At 43.7% G+C, this 18,242-nt stretch overlaps 1 protein-coding gene across 4 annotated transcripts in view; it reads right to left on the bottom strand.

Annotated features, from left to right (window-relative positions):
* Positions 1 to 559: 559 nt before the first annotated feature.
* Positions 560 to 18,242, bottom strand: part of LOC147237437 (regulator of G protein signaling 6-like) — a 53,938-nt gene continuing 36,255 nt past the window's right edge. For 2 of the 4 annotated variants that reach the window (XM_086149043.1, XM_086149067.1), the window contains 11 exons: positions 16,800 to 16,851; positions 16,380 to 16,444; positions 14,885 to 14,961; positions 14,229 to 14,310; positions 9,874 to 9,948; positions 9,043 to 9,144; positions 8,733 to 8,905; positions 8,323 to 8,448; positions 8,002 to 8,188; positions 6,608 to 6,697; positions 2,616 to 2,920 (listed from right to left, as the gene is read on the bottom strand). In XM_086149043.1, coding sequence (XP_086005169.1) covers positions 2,756 to 2,920; positions 6,608 to 6,697; positions 8,002 to 8,188; positions 8,323 to 8,448; positions 8,733 to 8,905; positions 9,043 to 9,144; positions 9,874 to 9,948; positions 14,229 to 14,310; positions 14,885 to 14,961; positions 16,380 to 16,444; positions 16,800 to 16,851 — 1,194 coding nt within the window. In that variant the 3' untranslated portion in view covers positions 2,616 to 2,755. The other 2 variants (XM_086149052.1, XM_086149060.1) reach the window with 2 other exon arrangements.

The raw sequence follows: 18,242 nt of genomic DNA, 5'->3' as shown, positions 1-18,242 counted from the left end.
TTTGTGAATTAACTCACAATACCGTTTTGATGAGAAAATTAAACATGTCATTTTGTAGTATTACTGAAATACTTAGAATTGGTGCAAGACAAATGGTATGGTCAGATATAACAAGTTGTAATTAGTATGTGGGTTCAATCTTGAATCATGACTGGTAACACAGCTGTCATCTACAAAATACGGCACCTGAAAAGTTGCAGTGGAATCAACAATTTTTATGAAATTCTGTATACTAAAGAGCACATTCTGAGCAATATCAAAAAGATAATAATAATAATAACATGTATTATAAAAAAAACACACCACAAATGGTTAAACAACCAAAAATGGAAATAATGGGTAGAAGAAGAATAGAAGAGACAAAAAGTACCTTGATTTTTAGTCAGGCACTCCACAGAACAGCATCTGTTCTTGCAATGGAATTGTGCAGTGTAACATGTCTGTCGTGTTACTGGGGTATACACTGATAGTTTAAATGGTCACTCAGGAGTTAACGATGTTTTTCCTTGTATCACAACCCAGACATGCAAAGATCAATAAGAGAGAAGCACAAAAGAAGACAGGTCCAGAATTTTATTATTTGGTACCCATAAATATAAAGCAAGTACTTGAGTGTTTTTGAGTGCCAGTAGTCACCTTGCTGTTTGAAAAAACTGAAAGCACAAAATGTCCTGAATATGCGTCATGCAGCAATGGGTCTGTATCATAAAATGTGCTTTTGGATAATGACACAGAGCCAAATTACATCTACAATGCACTCCACACACATGTTTTTTGTTTTTGAGCTGAGAATAACATTTGGTACATTAACTTGAGTTAAACATCTCTAGCTTATAGTCAAGAGGTTACTGGTTCATGATATTGATATCTATCGACATGAGTTATACAATGCATTGCAGTGACCTCGGTAGAAAAGGAAAGATTTTTTTTTTATCCTTCAGTTTTAGTCCCAGTGCAGCAGCCACTCGCCTCATGGGAGGGCTGTGAGACTAGACTCATCCCAGCACCTGATTTGTGCAGAAGAGGGCTAAAGCCACAGTGAAACAGAGGCCACAATGTTCAGTGTGCAACACCCCTACATGGTCAAATATTGTTCTTTGTTGCATTACAAGGCTTAGATGTCCTTTCATTGAAGAGCTCTCAACTGCTTGGGTACCATCTTTGGAGAGTCAAAATCATTCTAGCCTTGGTTAGTACAGATGTTATGACCATGTAGCAGGCTCCCGGTGGTCTAAATGGCTCCATTGCCATGGCGTTTTTGATAGGGATGGTCCATTGATACTTCTCTGCAGGAAATACCATGACACACTTAAGCAGGAAAAAAAAAATGGTCAGCAGGTCAATCCTTCATTTCTATGGAACTAGTTTTGACACCAAGTAAGAAATTGTTCCATGTTAAGGTGGGCCTATGCTTCAGCCAACACTAGATGGAGCCCTGGCACTGGAAACATTGGTCCACCACAGTTGGAGCCCTAAAAACGTTTCTGAAACACACGAGGACGCTTAGGTTTAACTTTGGCTAAAGTAAAATCACTTTGATTAACACAACCTTGTAGGGCACTGTAAAGAGTCACACAACAATGGAGTGATGTGATTGTGCAATTGGAGAACCTGAAACCTGATGCCACTTTAGATATGCTGTCTGCAGACCAATTTACCAAATTGACTAAATGAGTTTCTCTGTGTTTCTGCAATACAGGTTCTGATCCATTAAAACTATTGCAGAAAAGAAAAACTATTTAGCTGAAACATGCTGTGCTGCAGTTTGAATGCTACAATAAGCCCTTGTGCTTGTTAGTAATGAAGCATGAAAAATTACACCTTCAAAAGTTTGAATAGTTTATGGGGGATTATATTCTCGGTTACTGCCCTAATTACATGTGTTCTCTTGATAATTTACACATTGTTCTTGCATAAGAAAAAGATGTGATAGAAATTTCAAGGTTATAAAAAAGACGCTGAATTTGTCTCACAACACACAAACAACAAAAGAAGAAATAAAAAATGGTTGTCTCCCGCTCGCTTTATTGCTGGCTGCCTGATCACCACAGTCAAATTATGCAAAATGGATTTGTGTGTTGACTTTATGTGGGCTATTATGAGTTGCCTGCTTGAGGGTAAAATATTACGAGCTGTGTCAAATAGCTTTTAAATCTAGTGTTTATCAAATAATTTGCTTTAAATTAAAGATTATATTTGACATTAACAAGGATATGATAGAAACTACTCAGTTTAAGTGACAGAGTCTAGCTGTCAACCAACTATTTAAATAGGGCAGCCCAAGAATATGTTCATACTGTATTCTGCATGCCTTGCAGTGTGTTGGCAATGTTTCAGTACCGCCTTTCATAAGAGTGTCTATTTACCCCCACCCTCCCTACCCCCACATCCCCATCAAGCCCTGTGCTGCTCCACCACCAAAGTGGTATGTAGTCCTGGGTCTTTTACAGCCTCCACGGCGGCGTCATCCAGCTCAGCACCACCTCCCATGTCCGAGACCCTGTGTGGCGGTCACCCCTCAAACAGGAATTCTCCGTGCTCCCCCGGCACAGGCTGTGTCAGGATGACTGCATCAGGCCTGTTAGACGTTTGCCTGTCAGTGATTTTCCCTGGAAGGTCAACAAAAATGTAAATAAATGGCCAACAAAAGGTCAGAGTACTTCATAAATCTCGCAGATCCTCTAAGATGCTTGTTTATCCGAAAAAAAAAAGCCCAACAAACATTCACTGTCTTACCACAAAGATATCCCATATCCTACAACAGAATTGAGTGCAATGTGGCTATCGATGCAAAAGCCACAGATAGTGAGTGAGCCGGAGTGGTTTGTGATATGAACAGCCCCAACGACATATGACTTACCACACTGCGGGTGAACTTCTCCAAGGAGGTGCGGCGGCCTTGTTCAGTGTCTGCTGAATGCTGTTTTGGGAGGGGGGAGCAGGGTGAGTGTTTGGGTCAGGTACGGGTGTGGATGGGGTTTTGGAGAGATGTTTTGTGAGACCGAGCATTGCAAACAAGAGTGTTGAAGACAATGAGGTTGCATTGGTGGGGAAATGAAATGAGATCGGTGACAAGCCAGCAGAAGGAGCAGTGATTTAATGGGAAAATGGTACAAAGAAGCATAAATAGAGGCAGCAGTGTTTGCTGAAAGCTTCATATTGTTCACTAATGGCACAGGGCTGTTTCTTTTTATTTCATTCAAATGAAATAATATAAAAATTGAAAAATTAAATTAAAAAAAAAGAGTCACTGTCAAATGCATGGACAAATTATGTAAAGTCATGTAGATGTATTGTTTAGGTACTTTATCCCCACAACTGTTTGTGGCATTCAGTCTACAGTATCAGCATTGTGAACACACACATTTGGCCTGATGTGTTTCCTTATTCACATGATGCTGCTGTTCAATTTCTATTCAATATTCTGTGTGGTCTTTTCAATAAACCATTTAGACACTTGATTTCCCTCTGCTTTTGTGCGGTTTTGCAGTGCTGGGGTCATAACCAGTAATGGGATAATCACAAAGTGATGTGAATGCTGCAGCAGTCTGTTGACATTCTTTACTAGTGCCAAACAATACACTGGATGGATCATGTAACCTTAAACTTAAAAAAATACCCAATAATGGCATAGTTTCATTTATACGCCTCTGCTATCAAAACATTCTATGCATTGCTTATAGTCATGTTTAATCTATGGATTTGTTTACATAGTCTAATCTCCTTGGAGAAAAAGTTAGAGGCATTGCTACTGTGTCTTGAGAAAAAAAGAAAACAGCAAATCATGTATTCTTCTTTCCGTCACAATTTGATTATTCAGATCGTTCAGTATAATTTTTTTATATTTTCTAGTGGCGGGCTGCACCATCTCCCCATTGACCTTCACCATGACAATTAAGTTAATTATCCGAGCATCGCGATGGTGGTTGGAGGCGAACGCCTGAAGAACGGACTGCTGCTTCCTCCAATGACATGATGATAGTAACAACATGCACCAAACGTCTGCTGGACAAACCCCAGGGATGGACAGAAAAGGAGATTAAACCCACTAAATCCCACAGTATTTCCATTGTTAAGGGCTTGCTGGCCTTTGAGAGGTTCCACAATAATGAGCAGATTCCAGCGATCCTGGTAAAGCGCACCAAAAGCCTAAGCCAGTGGTACACTGCACAGCGAAAAGACTCTGAACCGGTTGAACAACTCTGGCAGGATACTATCAGTGGCCTCAGGCAGATCAGCAGCACTGATCTCCTGAGAAAGATGAAGCTCTGGTGCTTTCAGTTTGGGCTGCTGCCCTCTCTCATGTGGTTAATTTCCATCTATGAGGTCACCCTAGCCCATGCCAAGTGGCTGTAGCGATTAGTGATTGAACTACCCAGATCCCTTACCAGCATGGGACTGTACGACAATGGGGCCCTCTTCCTGCCAATATCTAACCTGGTGGAGGAATACATGTGTTCCAAACCAAGACTTGAGAAGACCATCGCGGCGTTTTGGGATCCCTTCATCAGAGGTGCGGCTCTTACATTAGCCACAGGGAGAAGATGGAGACCAGATACAGCAGTGACACTATAAACGTCTGCATTGAAACACTGGGACATACTGGCCCAGGTCTAACATAACAGAAAGGGCTTGGGTGCGTTCATAACAACACCCGCATGGCGGAATGCTATTCCGGCTCAATGCAGACGCATGGTGGTAGAGGAAGTCCACCGCTAGAAGGGAGTGGACAGTTGTGCCAGAGCTGTGTCCAAAACCAAGCAAGGCCGCAGGGTGAGTAGGGATGGTGTAGAAAGGAGGAAAATAGCTTGAAGATAACAAACTATGTAATGTTGAGGCCAATATGCTGTGCTTCACCATCAGAACCACATATGATGTCCTGCCCTCTCCTACCAACCTAGATCTCTGATTTGGAGAGAGCCCAGACTGTGTCCAGTGTTTGCCAGAGAAACCCTGAAGCACATTCTGTTGGGCTGTAACACCAGCCTTACTCAAGGCAGATACACCTGGTGCCAAAACAAAGTGCTGTAGTGCCTGGCTGCTGCATTGGAGAGTAAGAGGATAACCAGCAACACCATGCCCCTAGAAGCCTCCAGGCAACCAACATCCTTCATCGGGGAAGGGGAGAGACGGCCGTCACACTGTTCAAATCATGACTCACGTCCCCTGAATGCGGTCAGAGACTGGCAAACATGAATAGACTCGAGTCAGAGGCTCGCCTTTCCACCTGAAGTTGCATGACCAACCTATGTCCAGACCTGGTTGTCTTGTCCAAATTCTGCCAATGTGTCTTCATCATAAGGAAAAGGCTGCAATATGAAATCTTGGCTACTGAAGCAGAGGCAGTTTTGCAGAGTTTTGCAAACCCCAACATCATCTGTCCCTTTGGATTCCTACCCTTGACTCTAAACCTGTCCATCACTTCTTCATCACCACTATTTCCTGCACTGACATTTCCAGCGAAGCCTGCACTGTGCACCACTCTCTCAGCCATGGAGATATTTTGCACCATATCATTTTACTCATTTCAGAATTTTCCTTCTCCTCCAATCCCACCTGACAGTACTAACTAACACTTTCCTTCAAGATCACCATTATTCCATTTCCTTTCCTTTCAATACGATGGCAACTTAAAATTTACCCCTGGATTTCGGGCCTCGCCACCTCTCCAGCTGAATCTCCTGGATGCATATTCCTCCTTTCCTTCTTTGACCCACAGTACCCCAATTGCCACTGGTATCCTGAAGGTAGGTAAAATGCACCAGTGGTGCTTGTTGGCAACCGGGGCTTGACTGATCCAGTATGAAAGTCATAGGTCCCAATTCACATATTTAGTCTTGGCACAATTTTCACTCTGGTATTCTCAAAACCAACCACACTCGGGAACCCAAACACCATCCAAAAGGATGTTTCAAATGCCACCTGCTGATTTACCAAGGGATTATAACAACTAGTCCAGACAAGTACGGCATTCATTTTCTTTCACATCAATTTCATCAAATGTACCTAATAACAATAATTTTGTGTCATTTACATTTTTCCACCGAAAAGTAAAACAACTTTTTGGCAACAGTTTTTTGGCTGTGTCTTGATTGGTATTGATGCACGCACATCAACCATGAATAGCATTTTATGTCCAGTTTAATCAGATCATAAATGATTGTAGTACAGAAAAGACAAACATTATGTCATGTTGTGGATGCCAAGGCTATTGTATCATCAATAGCCTTGTAAAATATTCAGATATTGCAAGAAGTAAGCATTTGATAAATCCCTGTCCTCTTCTTCTTCTCCTTTTGGCTTTTCCCTTCAGGGGTCGCCACAGCGAATCAACCCTCTCCATCTAACCCTATTCTCTGTATCCTCTCTCATGCCAACTAACCTCATATCCTCTCTCACTATGTCCATAAAGAGTGTGGTCCAGACCTGCTCTACATGTAACGTGTCATGAAACAACTGTTGTGATGTGGCACCGTCTAAATAGAGTCTGACTTGAGTCAAAGAAGTGGCCATGGTATGCAATTTAATATGTCCTCAGCTACTTTTTTCACATCTCAAACCTCAAAAAAAGGGTAGAGGGACATTTAAAAATTGGATATTAACTCACCTTTTTTCTGGCAAACAGAAGGTCCTGGTAAACGTTGGATCGCAAAAAGCGTGCATAGCTGTCACTTTTCATTAGCTTGAATATGTGCTCCTGCAAAATGTAGAGAGAAGTTGGTGAGTGCCTATTGTCCTGGAAGACTGCATGGCTCAGGAGAGCAATCGTCTAGGGAACCGAACATTCCTGGTTCGATTCCAAGCTCCTCCTAGCGTATCGAAGTGTTGTTGAGCAAGACATTGAACCCCTAACTGCTCCCCTGGCGCTGGTGGACGGCAGCCTACTGCTCATGGTTCATCCATGATGGGTTAATTGCAGAAAACGAATTTCACCACAGGGATTAATAAAGGATAAATTATAAATGCATGAAATACACACATGTGTTATTTGCGGTCAGTCTTGAGCGAGACCGTTGAGTGATATCCTGGCAGCATGAACCACACTATTTCTCATATCACAGACGTGCTCTGTAACCACAGGAATCCAAGGTGAACCGACCCAGCTACCACTTGCCTGGCAATACTTTATCTTTCTTCCCCTTATCTCTCTCCCTCTGTACCCCTTCATTCTCCCACTTTTTAACATGAGGATAAAGCAAGAGACTCTCCAAGTAAATGTGTGCCCAGTGTGTTTTTGTGTTGTCATGGAAAACATATCCACAACATTCAAGGTCACTGCAGGATTCTTTTCATGAGCTGAGCAGAGCTGATAAAAATATCAATGGGTGACATAAGCTGCAAACTTTAATCTGAAAAAAGGAGAGAATGTGTTTAGATGCCTTTCAGTTTGAATATCCATCCATCCATCCATCCATCCATCCATCCATCCATCCATCCATCATCTACCACTTATCCTACACTTAGGGTCGTAGGGGATGCTGGCGCCGATTCCAGCTTTCATCGGGTGAGAGGCGGGGTACACCCTGAACCAGTCGCTAGTCAATCGCAGGGCCAGTTTGTATATATTCATATTAAATTATTTTTAAAATGTGTTTTAGCTCACAGAGGTGTGGGCCCTATCTGCCATCAAGAGGGTTGGTATTATGCCTGAACTCCTCATTCATTTCCTCTTGAACACACACCCTGATAAATGGAATCAACTATTTTAGACTTTACCCTCCCCAAAGCAACAAATGCATTTTATTTTTCTATTTTGTCACACACTGTTGGAATGAGGTCAGACAGGGAGGAAATAGAAACGAGGGCGGGCAGAGAAGAGGGCCAACTTTTAAAACCCAAATAACTTCCCATCCAGCGCTCCAGGTGTGTGACGGTGTTCGAACAGGTGAGCTTATACAGCGCCAGGCATGTATTCAGACATCTTTATGGTCCACATTCATACACGCCTGAACATGGACGGCAGAGTAAATCCATGCATGTGGAGGAAACAGCAGGAATGACCTGAGCGTCCTCAAAGCTGTATCGACCGGGGTCTTTGAGGTTCTGGCTGGTGCGCTCGTAACTGTGGGAGTCCAGGTTGATGGAGTTCGGTGCTCCTTCGGCCAAGAACTCCTGCCAGATCTCCTGTGCCCTAGAGGGCACCTCCTGGAGCGGCCGTCGCTTCAGATCTTGCACCGCTAACCAGAACCTAAAAATAAAAGCGGCTTAGCAAATAAAAAGTGCCTCCTGAGGAGATACTTGTTTACAAAAGCAATTAAATAGCTCACAAATGTTTTTTTTTTTTTTTTAAATAGCTTTCTTTCATCTTAATAATATTCTCACTTCAGGTTCTCTGAGCTGAACTCTGATTCCAGGAACTTCAGGAACTGATCTCGTCCTGCGGGATCTTTCAATGCTTCTTCCAGGGTGAAACCCCATTTTTTTACACGCTGCTGGCTGGGATCCCGACTGCTCAAATTACAATAAGATATATTGGGTAGAGCGAAATGATGTCAAATACACAGGAGTGGATTATTTTTTGTGGTAAACAGAGAACTATAACCTGAATGTCTATGCACAGTCATCCTTTGCACATTTTGATTTGCATTTGAGATAAGATACAAGATGACAGAACCTTGCAAATCTGAATAAACAATCAACGTTCTCCACACACCACCTGACCCTGACTGGAAGCATAATCGGTCTCTGGCCAACTCTCTGCCCACATCCAATGTGGCCCTCCACGGCCTTACCTTGCTTCCAAGTCCCAGAACGACGTGTCATCACTAATCCATGGGTTGGAAGGCTCTGTGGTTGATACAAAGGGGTCGTAATCCATGAACTGCTCAGTGTAGCTCATTAGACTGTCAGCCACTTTGGAAACTTTCATGCAGTGTCTGTCCAGCTGGATATTCAAGAAGGTAATCTGGCAGAGAGTCAGAAACATTAATGAGGAAGCTAAAAAAGGCAACAGCTCATCAGTCTGTGTCCCCTCTGTTGTCATGATGAATGGAGGAGGCAGGCTGGAGGTAATAACCTCCAGACTATCACCCTGTGAGTTACCTCCTTCTGAACATCCTCTCTGGTGGGTTTCCTGGCCGGCTGGGAGCTGATGTGGATTGGACTGGGCTGGCTGTGGCCTTCATCTGGTACCCCATATACTGACTGGAGAGAGTGAAGGAAGACAGGGAGAGACAGGCATGTGGAATATAAAGTTATGAGCAAAGTTGATTTATGAACTTGATTGATATTTGATTTTAAAATATCATAATAAATATCTAATTTGATGAGATATAGCTGTGCAGTTACGGGAGAGATGACATTAGTCGGCAGGACATGTGAAGATTCTTGTGGCATCATTTTACCAGTAATCAAAGCATACTCCTTGGCTGTAATATGGAGGAGGTCTTTAAAAATATTGTAACGGAGTAAAGAACTATAAATTATAAAAAAAAAAAAAAAAAAAAAAAAAAGGAATACCAAATGCAATACCTGAATGCAATCAGTTTAAACATTGACAGAAATCCAAAATGTTGCTGTGGGAATTCAGATATATCACTTTGGTGTTTACAATACCTGTGTGGGAGGGTTGTGGGATGAGATCTTAGCAAAAGTTAGATAAGTGCAATGCAAAAAAATCTAAAAAAAAAATCCCGGTGAAACTGTAGAGGTGTTTTGTGGCCCATAAAAGTTCACCCAGCATTTTACTGGTCTGGGAGTGAGTAACTTATGTTTTCATGTACATATTTAGTTGAACACGAGTAAATCCCGACATGGGAGGTTTATGGGATGAGACATTTGCTGAACAAGTGTTAGATCAGTGTATAGAGAATAATGTTAAGATTGTGAAAGCTGCACTGTCAGATATCCCACCCATTTCATCTCCTCCATTACCTTTTTGACCCTGTGTGGGTTCCGCTCTCTCCGACACTTGCGAATGTCCATCTCTGTGGTGTTGACACAACCTGGCTGTGTCAGGGAGAAGGAAACAGAGATAGTAGTGTTTCCAGGCAATTTATTGTCTGCACTGTACCCCACATACAGTATACAACTGTTTCTGGCAGTACCCCACTGTTGGGATCTGGGACTAGGGCACTAGGTGCAGCTCCCAGCACCAGTGAGCCTGATTGACCAAATGAATGATTCCGGCTGCGGCTGATCATGCCTAGTTAAGCGGAGAATAAGAGGAGCCTGCTGCTCCCCCAAGAAATTCTTTGGAGAGGGAGGGTGTTGTAAGGGATTTCTTCTACAGTGCAGTCTGGCCTTTAATCGTTCCCCACACTGCTTCACCCACGATGTTGCCAAGATTTCATTTGTCCTTGGGCTCTTTTCCAGCAAGGCCCTAAGATGGACCGAGGCCTGGTTCCAGGACCAATCCAGTTTTGGCCGCACCTTTCAGGAATTCTTTCAAGAACTCAGACAGACCTTCTGTGAGGACACTGCCCACTCAGATCTTGGGAAAATTAAACAGGGTCAGAACTTTTCTGAATTTTCCATTGACTGTAGAACACTTGCAGCTGTATCTGGGTGGAACTCTCCCGTGCTGAAGAGTGCTTTTCTCACACCCTCAACAACTTCTTGAAGAATAAATTAGCTCTCTTGGATGAGCCTGAGTCCCTAGATCAGGCCTGGTCAACCTGTGGCTCTTAAGTTCATGTAAAATTTTATGTTTGTGTGTTTTTTATTTGTGCAATCATGTGCCGCTCCAGCATTCTCCGCGCACAGCAAAAAAAACCCGCACAAAAACAAAAATCGACATGAACGTAACAGCCGCATGTGGCTCGGGAGCCACAGGTTGGCCAGGCCTGCCCTAGATGGACTGATATCTTTGGCTAATCGCCTGAGAGAGAAGCCAACAACAAGTCATGCGTGGGACAAACCATTCTTCTTCTCCCAGTCTGATCGATCCCTGCAGGACCAGAGAGAGATCAAAACCATACCTCTGTCCATGTCATTGAACGTTTCTGCACTAAACGGTAGAGCCTTACCCGGATCACCAAAAAGACCAAGGCCTTAGAGTTAATATCTGGAAACCACTGTGAGCAATCCCTCTACATCTTCCCCATGTCACACTCACCCGTCATCCTTGGCTTCAGTTGGCTACTATACCACAACCTGCACCTTAACTGATCCGAGCGTAGAGTCGAATAATGGTCCTCTAACTGCCTATCCTGCTGCCTGCATAGTGCTATCCTGCCAAGGCTGTCTTCCGATAACCCCGAAGAGGCTGACCCAGTTGACTTGTTCCTGAAGAATATCATGAGCTCTTTGGCAAACCCAATCGCTCTTCCAGTCGACTCAAATATTTCCTGTCTGGAAAGAGGGCATGGAGAGATACATCCACTCACTCACTCACTACTGGTATTATGAGCCACTCATCTCCCCTGGGAACAGGTTTCTTCTGTCAGTAAGGATGGCTCACTCCGGCTGAGAATCAACTAGACTCTAGTTGTTACTCAGCGGGATTAATCAATTATTTCTTGTGCGGCCTGGTACCAATTGATCCACGGACCGGCACCGGTCCGGGGGTTGGGGACCACTGAACTAGAGGACTAAACCAAATTACCATCAAGAATAGGTATCCCTTACCCCTCCTGTTATCAGGCTTCGAACCTACTCATGGTGCGACCATGTTTCCAAGCTCCGCAACATCTACCAGCTTGTACGGATATGCCAGGAAGACGGATAGAAGACTGCCTTAAGACCCCCATTGGACACTTCAAATACCTGGTCATGCCCTTTGGCCTTGGCAATACCCCAGCTGTCTTTCAAGCCCTGATTAACGATGTACTCTGTGACTTCCTGAACACTTTTGTGTTTGTCTATCTGTATGACATTCTCATTTTTTCAAAGTTTCTCTCAGACCACTGTCAGCATGTATGAATGGCCCTGCAATGACTACTAGAGACTCTTTTCTACATCAAGGCTGAGGAAATGAAAGTTCCACAAGCCATCTGTCTCTTTTCTCAGGTACATCCTAGAAGGCGGAGAGCTTCGCACGGATCCGGAGAAGATGAAAGCAGTCCTGGAGTGGCCAGTCCCATAGACCCACAAACAGCGCCAGAGGTTCTGAGGATTTGGAAATTTCTTCCGCCGTTTCATAAGGAAATACAGTCAGACAACGTCCCCACTGACTGCTCTCACATCCACCAAGAACACCTTCTTTTGGTCCCCTGAAGCCAACTCCACCTTTCTGGACCTGAAGAGGGTTCTCCAAAGCACCTATCCTCATCCAGCCCAACCCCCACAACTGAGGTTGATACCACTGAAACGACGGTTGGTGCGGTCCTATCACAATTCGTGTACTCTGATGGGGAAACATCATCCTTGCACCTTTTTCTCCCGCAGGTTATCCCCTGCCAAAAGGAATTATGATGGGGGTGTTGGGAACTCCAAGCACTCAAACTTGCTTTGGAGGTGTGGCGGCATTGGTTGGAGGGTGCTAGTCTGAACCACCTGTCAGAACCTGTCAGCCAAATGTCAACTCACGTCAATCCTGTTGGTCTCTCTCCGGTTCAACCACACGATCTCTTATCGCCCAGGTGCCCAGAAGACTAAGCCAGACACCCTCACCCGCCAGTTCTCTGCAGACGACACGGACCAGACCCCAGCTCCCGCCCTGCCACCTTACTGCACTGTTGGGGCTCTTTCCTGGAACATAGAGGAGGTCATTAACCAGGCACTCCAGACAAAACTGGACCAAACAGCAAGACAAACGTCCCCACCTCGGTCCACTCTCGTCTTATCTACCGGGCTCACTCTTCAAAGTTCTCTGCCCATGCAGGTTTCAGCAGAACCGTTACCCTAATAAACCGCAGCTTCAGGTGGCTGACCATCCAGAAGGATGTTAAGAACTACATTCTCGCATATTCTGTTTGTGTGCTCAGCACGTCCTCCCATCGATCACCCGCAGGACTCCTTCCACCTCTGACGAAGAGACCTTGGTCATACATCGGCTTTGTCACTGCCCTTCGAACAGCCCAACTGCTTGTCAAGCACGTTTTCCGCCTCTGCGGCATCCCCCCAAAAATATTTCTGACCGTGGACTACAGGACACGTTCCAGGTGTGGAGGCAGCCAGTGCCTCGCACTCAACACCAGTGTTTCCCTCACCTCGGGTTATCATCCTCAGTCCAATGGGTCAGACAGAGCGTATGAATTAAGAACTTGAGGCCACCCTCAAATGCCACCAACCTCATGTCCCCCAACTCCTCTGACTGTAGCTAGTTTCTCCCCTGGGTTAAATATGCTCACAATCGGCACATCTCCACTGCCACTGGTCTGTCCCCTTTCAAGGCCTCCCTGGGTTACCAGCCACCACTCTTTCCGCGATGAGGGATCGCTGCCACTTTGGCTCAACACTAAATCTGTTGCTGATCCGCCACCCTTTGCCGTGCTGCAGCACACCTCCAAGCCAAGCCGCTGCTTTGCTGACCAGAGGTGAACTCCTGCTTCTGTCTATTCGCCTTGGCAAAGGGTCCGGCTCTCATCTCGTGACATTCCCTTGAAATCCACTTCCCGGAAGTCGTCCCCCTAGATTCATCGACACACTTGAGGTGGAGTCCTTAATGAGCCCCTCTGCCATCCACCTCCAATCCTGCGCATTCACCCGACCTTCCATGTGTCCTAGGTCAAGCCTGTCCATACTTGTACCTTGTGCCCTCCTTCCAAGCCCCCTCTGCGTGGGGGGTCGGGGGCTGACCAGGTGAATGATTACTGCCAGGGACGCCAGCACACCTGTGGCTGATCGAGCCTCATCAAGCAGGGGGTAAGAGGAGCCTGGTGCCAGATTTTGGGTTCTTCCTCACTAGTTCATTACCCCCGGTATTCTTGGTCTTGCGCTTCCTCACCAGCGCCTAGTTCCTGATGGTCAACGCCTCTCCTTGTTCCTGAGACCCCTGTGACATTTCTTAGGAGACAACACAGTCCCAGCAAAGCTCCCTGTTCACTTTCCTCACCAAATAAACCCCTTAAGACACCCTACCTCCTGAGTGTCCTTGTGTTTGTGTCAGGTACACCTTAATCAACGATGACGCTCACTAACAAAGGCTTTTAGGAATAATGATTGGTGCTGAGTCTAATCAAACAAGTGCAACTGTCAACATGTATTGGGGGGGGGGGGGGGGGGGAATGTGCTGTTGTTGGACTTTAGATGCTTAAATTATCCACCAATCTGACAGTAGAACTCTTTTCGTCTTGTTACACTTCACACAACAAATGACTTTCCTTGCAATATTCAGTTTTACTCACCACTGGCCTGTGGACATCCCAAAATGCCCTCTCCTGACTATCCAGGATCTTCCTCTCTGCCTTGTCTTTTTTTCTGTCAATTCTATGAATGACAGACATTGGAGTTCAAGGCTGAGATGTCAGTTTAAACAATAAACCACATTAAATTAATTCATATATATCCAAACAAGAGAACAAAAAATTTGGGTTGGGGTTAGGGTTAGGGTGATTTAGTTGTAATTAGTTGTGTTTTCAAATAACAACCACTAGGGGGGAGTCTTCAAAAAGTATCTGTGGAGGTGTGTGTGTGTGTTTGTGTGTGTGTGTGTGTGTGTGTGTGTGTGTGTGTGTGTGTGTGTGCGTGTGCGTGTGTGCGTGTGTGCGTGTGTGCGTGTGTGTGTGTGTGTTCATTAAATTATATAAGGATATTTAATGCCTTAGGATCACACACTGAGCAGCTCTGGCTCAACGACCAACAACCACCTTGCGCTGCACAGAAGAATTGTCATTTCTCAAGGGAAATGACACACATCATGCATGCAGCCAAAGGTTAGTGTGAATGTATAAATAGGATGTTATTAGTCTCTGCTGCTCCAAACCCCTTGAACATGTGTCATATTAGGATGACATGGACAACAGAGGATAGCATGTTCTGACTCTGTTCCATGTTCACTCACTTGACTTGAGCTTCAGCCTGCAAGAAGATAAATTCCCACTTCCTGGCGAAGGCTCTTTGCAGCCGTGCAAGGTTCTCCTGGGGAAACCAATCAGGGAAGGCATTGAGAAATAAGGTTATTTGAATCCAGAGCCTTAAGATGATTACCTCATCCATTCACCGTTACAGTATGCCATAACTTTGGATTACTGCTTTTGGGGTTAGACAACTTCTCAACAAATCCCTGCACATGTCTGAACTGGTCATATCACACGCACACACGTACACATGCACACATGCACACATACAATATTTTGTATGTGTACATGTGCTCATCAGCGCTCAATATTTTGAACACTGGTAACATATTTTTTGGGTTTGTTTTATTAGTCGACTATGTGTATTAAACCAACATAAACAGATTCAAAATCACTTTCAGTAAAGGTATGAATCATCAGGAGTGGTAATTTTTGATTACACTATGTGTTAGCGGAGCTTTTGCCTGCAGCAGGAGCTCGGCTACAAAGCTATTTTGCTGCCTGATGAAGAACTATTGACTCTTTTATTTCTGCCATGAAGGAATCAGGCTCATCTAGCCTTAAACAACAGAAATCACAATCTATAATGCAACATATTGTCATTGACATTCACAGACTTTAAGGGGTGCCAGTCTTTTAACTCTTTGCAAAAAAGCATAAGTTTAATTTTTGACCTTAAATATTCTCCTGCTGCCGGTATTTGATTTAGTATATACTGGAATATACTAAAGTATTTACATCATCTAAATATGTGTTTCATGTTTTTATATCATACCATGATGCAACAAAACTTTAAATAATGGTGATTTGAACATTGCATTTTCTAGATATTCAGTTCAATTTGAAGAATGTTGTGTATTGGTTACAAGACAATGTCTTCTCACATGTACATATCCTGACAGCTGCCCTCTTTAAACCTCATATTATGTTAAGGGTCAATTTGACCCATTGGGTCAATGGGTGAAATGGGTCAAATTGACCCTTAACATAATATGAGGGTTAAAATACTAACCAGCATCTGTCTGTGGGTCAAGACCTCATTATAAACAGAGACAAACTTAATGCACCAAATGCCGGGCATTTTACAGTGAGAGCAAAGAGACCAGGAGCTATTTAGTCACCCAGTGGAATAGCAAGCAAGACTGTTAAACTAGATTTAAATTCAATATCTGAGGTAAATTGATAACTGTTGTAACGTTGTGAAATAAGCACTGTATAAATTGACCCCTTTGAAAGAATACACATCTTTCCGTTTGTTGGGACGGGAAATGACTACAAACATTTTCACTACATGCTGCTCTTTAAAGAAAAGAGGTATGTACAGAATGTTACTAAATAAGAACCCTTTGCTTGAAAGAGGAGCGTTTCAGTTCTTTCACATCTCGGCGCCATAAAAGGCAGCAGAACCCCTAAGGTGTACATATATTATGATACGTGTACAATGATACCAATGAAGAGAGAGCTTCAAAATATACTCACAGCTTCATAGTCAGCAAGCTCAAGCCTGGCCTTGTTCTGCATGGTGCGCTTGCACAGGTAAATGGCTGGAAAGACAATGACAAGGGAAGGTGAAGCATGACAATACAAAGAAGAAAGTAGAATAGGAGAAAACAAATCTGACATGAACTACACCTTAGAAAAAAGAACTCTTGACCAATGACTACTTAATGTTTCCCTTGGAACTACGAGTAAATAAAGTGCAGATTGCAATTAAAATTTCAGGAGGAATACAGTTGGTTGGACTCAGTCAAGGTCAGAAACACGTCAGGGTTTGGCCCTGCTATGAATGTCTACAACTGATACACAGCCTTGTTTCAGCTTTGGAGGGGGAGACACTGGGATGTGTTTGTAGGATCTAAACCTATGAGAAGAATTAAAAATCTACTGTCAGTGACTTACCATAATCTGTGTTCTCGGGCTCCCAACAGTTTGATGGCCAGAAATATGTGGACTGGTGAAAACAAAAGCGTTCAAACCATTAAATAATGTTATCCACAGATATGAGTAGTTTACCACTCTTTTGCAATGCCGGACCTCCCCACCCCCATTCTCATTTCATAAATATGCAGCTGTTTTAAATGCCTCGCCATATTTCGCAATACCTGACCTTTTTGAGCCACAAATTATTTCTCCAGGGAAAAAAATGCAGTCACCATCTGCACTACAGTACCACCTCTACCAAAGCAGTACAGCTCATCAGAGCATCACTGCTACAGTCAGAATGGCAACAAAAGTCTGAGGTCTAAAAAAAGGTCTAAAAATACAAACAAGATCATTGTATTGCACAGCATTGAAAATTCATCATGAAATGTTCATAAAAAAGACTGGTACTTTGTGTTTATCCCATCACAGTATTTGTAAAAATGTCCCAATACTTTGTTGTATTGATTTCAACAATTCCCTGCTCGCTTTGCAACTCGACAGCCTTTGCCTCAACAAAAGACAGCTTTGTTTGATGATGATCCTTGACACCCATGTGACCCAAATAAGTATCTCTAGAGGAAAGTGGTCTTTCAAGCCATAGCTAAATGTCTTTTGGAAGTGATGTTACACATTGCAAGTGCATATCAAGTCCATTACTCACCTCTGTCATGCATTCTTTATAAATGTAGGATTCCTTCTTGGTGTTTCTCAAGCAAATATGTCATTTCCACTATTAATCAAAGGGTAATTACTTTGAGTGCGGATGATACATAGTGATGAATGTGCCTGTTTGAGCATAATAAACAAATAAGTTGAAATTCTTTCATTCTGCTTCAGAATTGTCATCTCAACCCAGAACAGATGGTTTTCATCTACAAGACTTTGCCGCTGAATGTACATGTTTTCCACAAGAATCTGAATGTGGGTCTGTAATCATAACTGTATTTATTTTTACATAGGACTTCACTGTCTCTTTCAGTGTGGCTACAGAGATTGGCCATTACATTTCAAATGCACCATGGACACTACTTTTTGAATTTCTGATGACGTGGGTCTGTTGCATCACATCATCAGAGAGAATATTTTTAGCCATTGCTGAATGAGCAAGTGTGACCCACACAGCCCTCCTTGTTGACGCACAATTGTGGCTTTAAATCTTGAGTAAAAAGTGTACATTGGGGGAGGAGCAGTGGAGGCTAGTAACATGGAAATGTGCAGAGCCAGCGTACATTCAGCTCAACGTTTTCGATATGGGGAGCCTGCCGGATCATGATGCTTACGGTCAGTGATTAGTCATTGGGGGCCCCTCAGACATTGGACGAAGATCATCGTGGATTAGATGGAACAAAGTAAAAACACCTATCAGTCAAGATGTGTGGCCAACTCTATTGTCTCCTGCTCTGACACAGCATCTAGCAG

The sequence above is a fragment of the Fistularia commersonii genome, chromosome 1 (assembly GCF_037954325.1).
Source record: "Fistularia commersonii isolate RoL2024-O1a breed Wild chromosome 1, RoL_Fcom_v1.0, whole genome shotgun sequence".
Classification (NCBI taxonomy): Eukaryota; Metazoa; Chordata; class Actinopteri; order Syngnathiformes; family Fistulariidae; genus Fistularia; species Fistularia commersonii.
The sequence above is the reverse complement of the archived record's forward strand: the minus strand, read 5'-3'. Positions and strand labels throughout refer to the sequence as shown.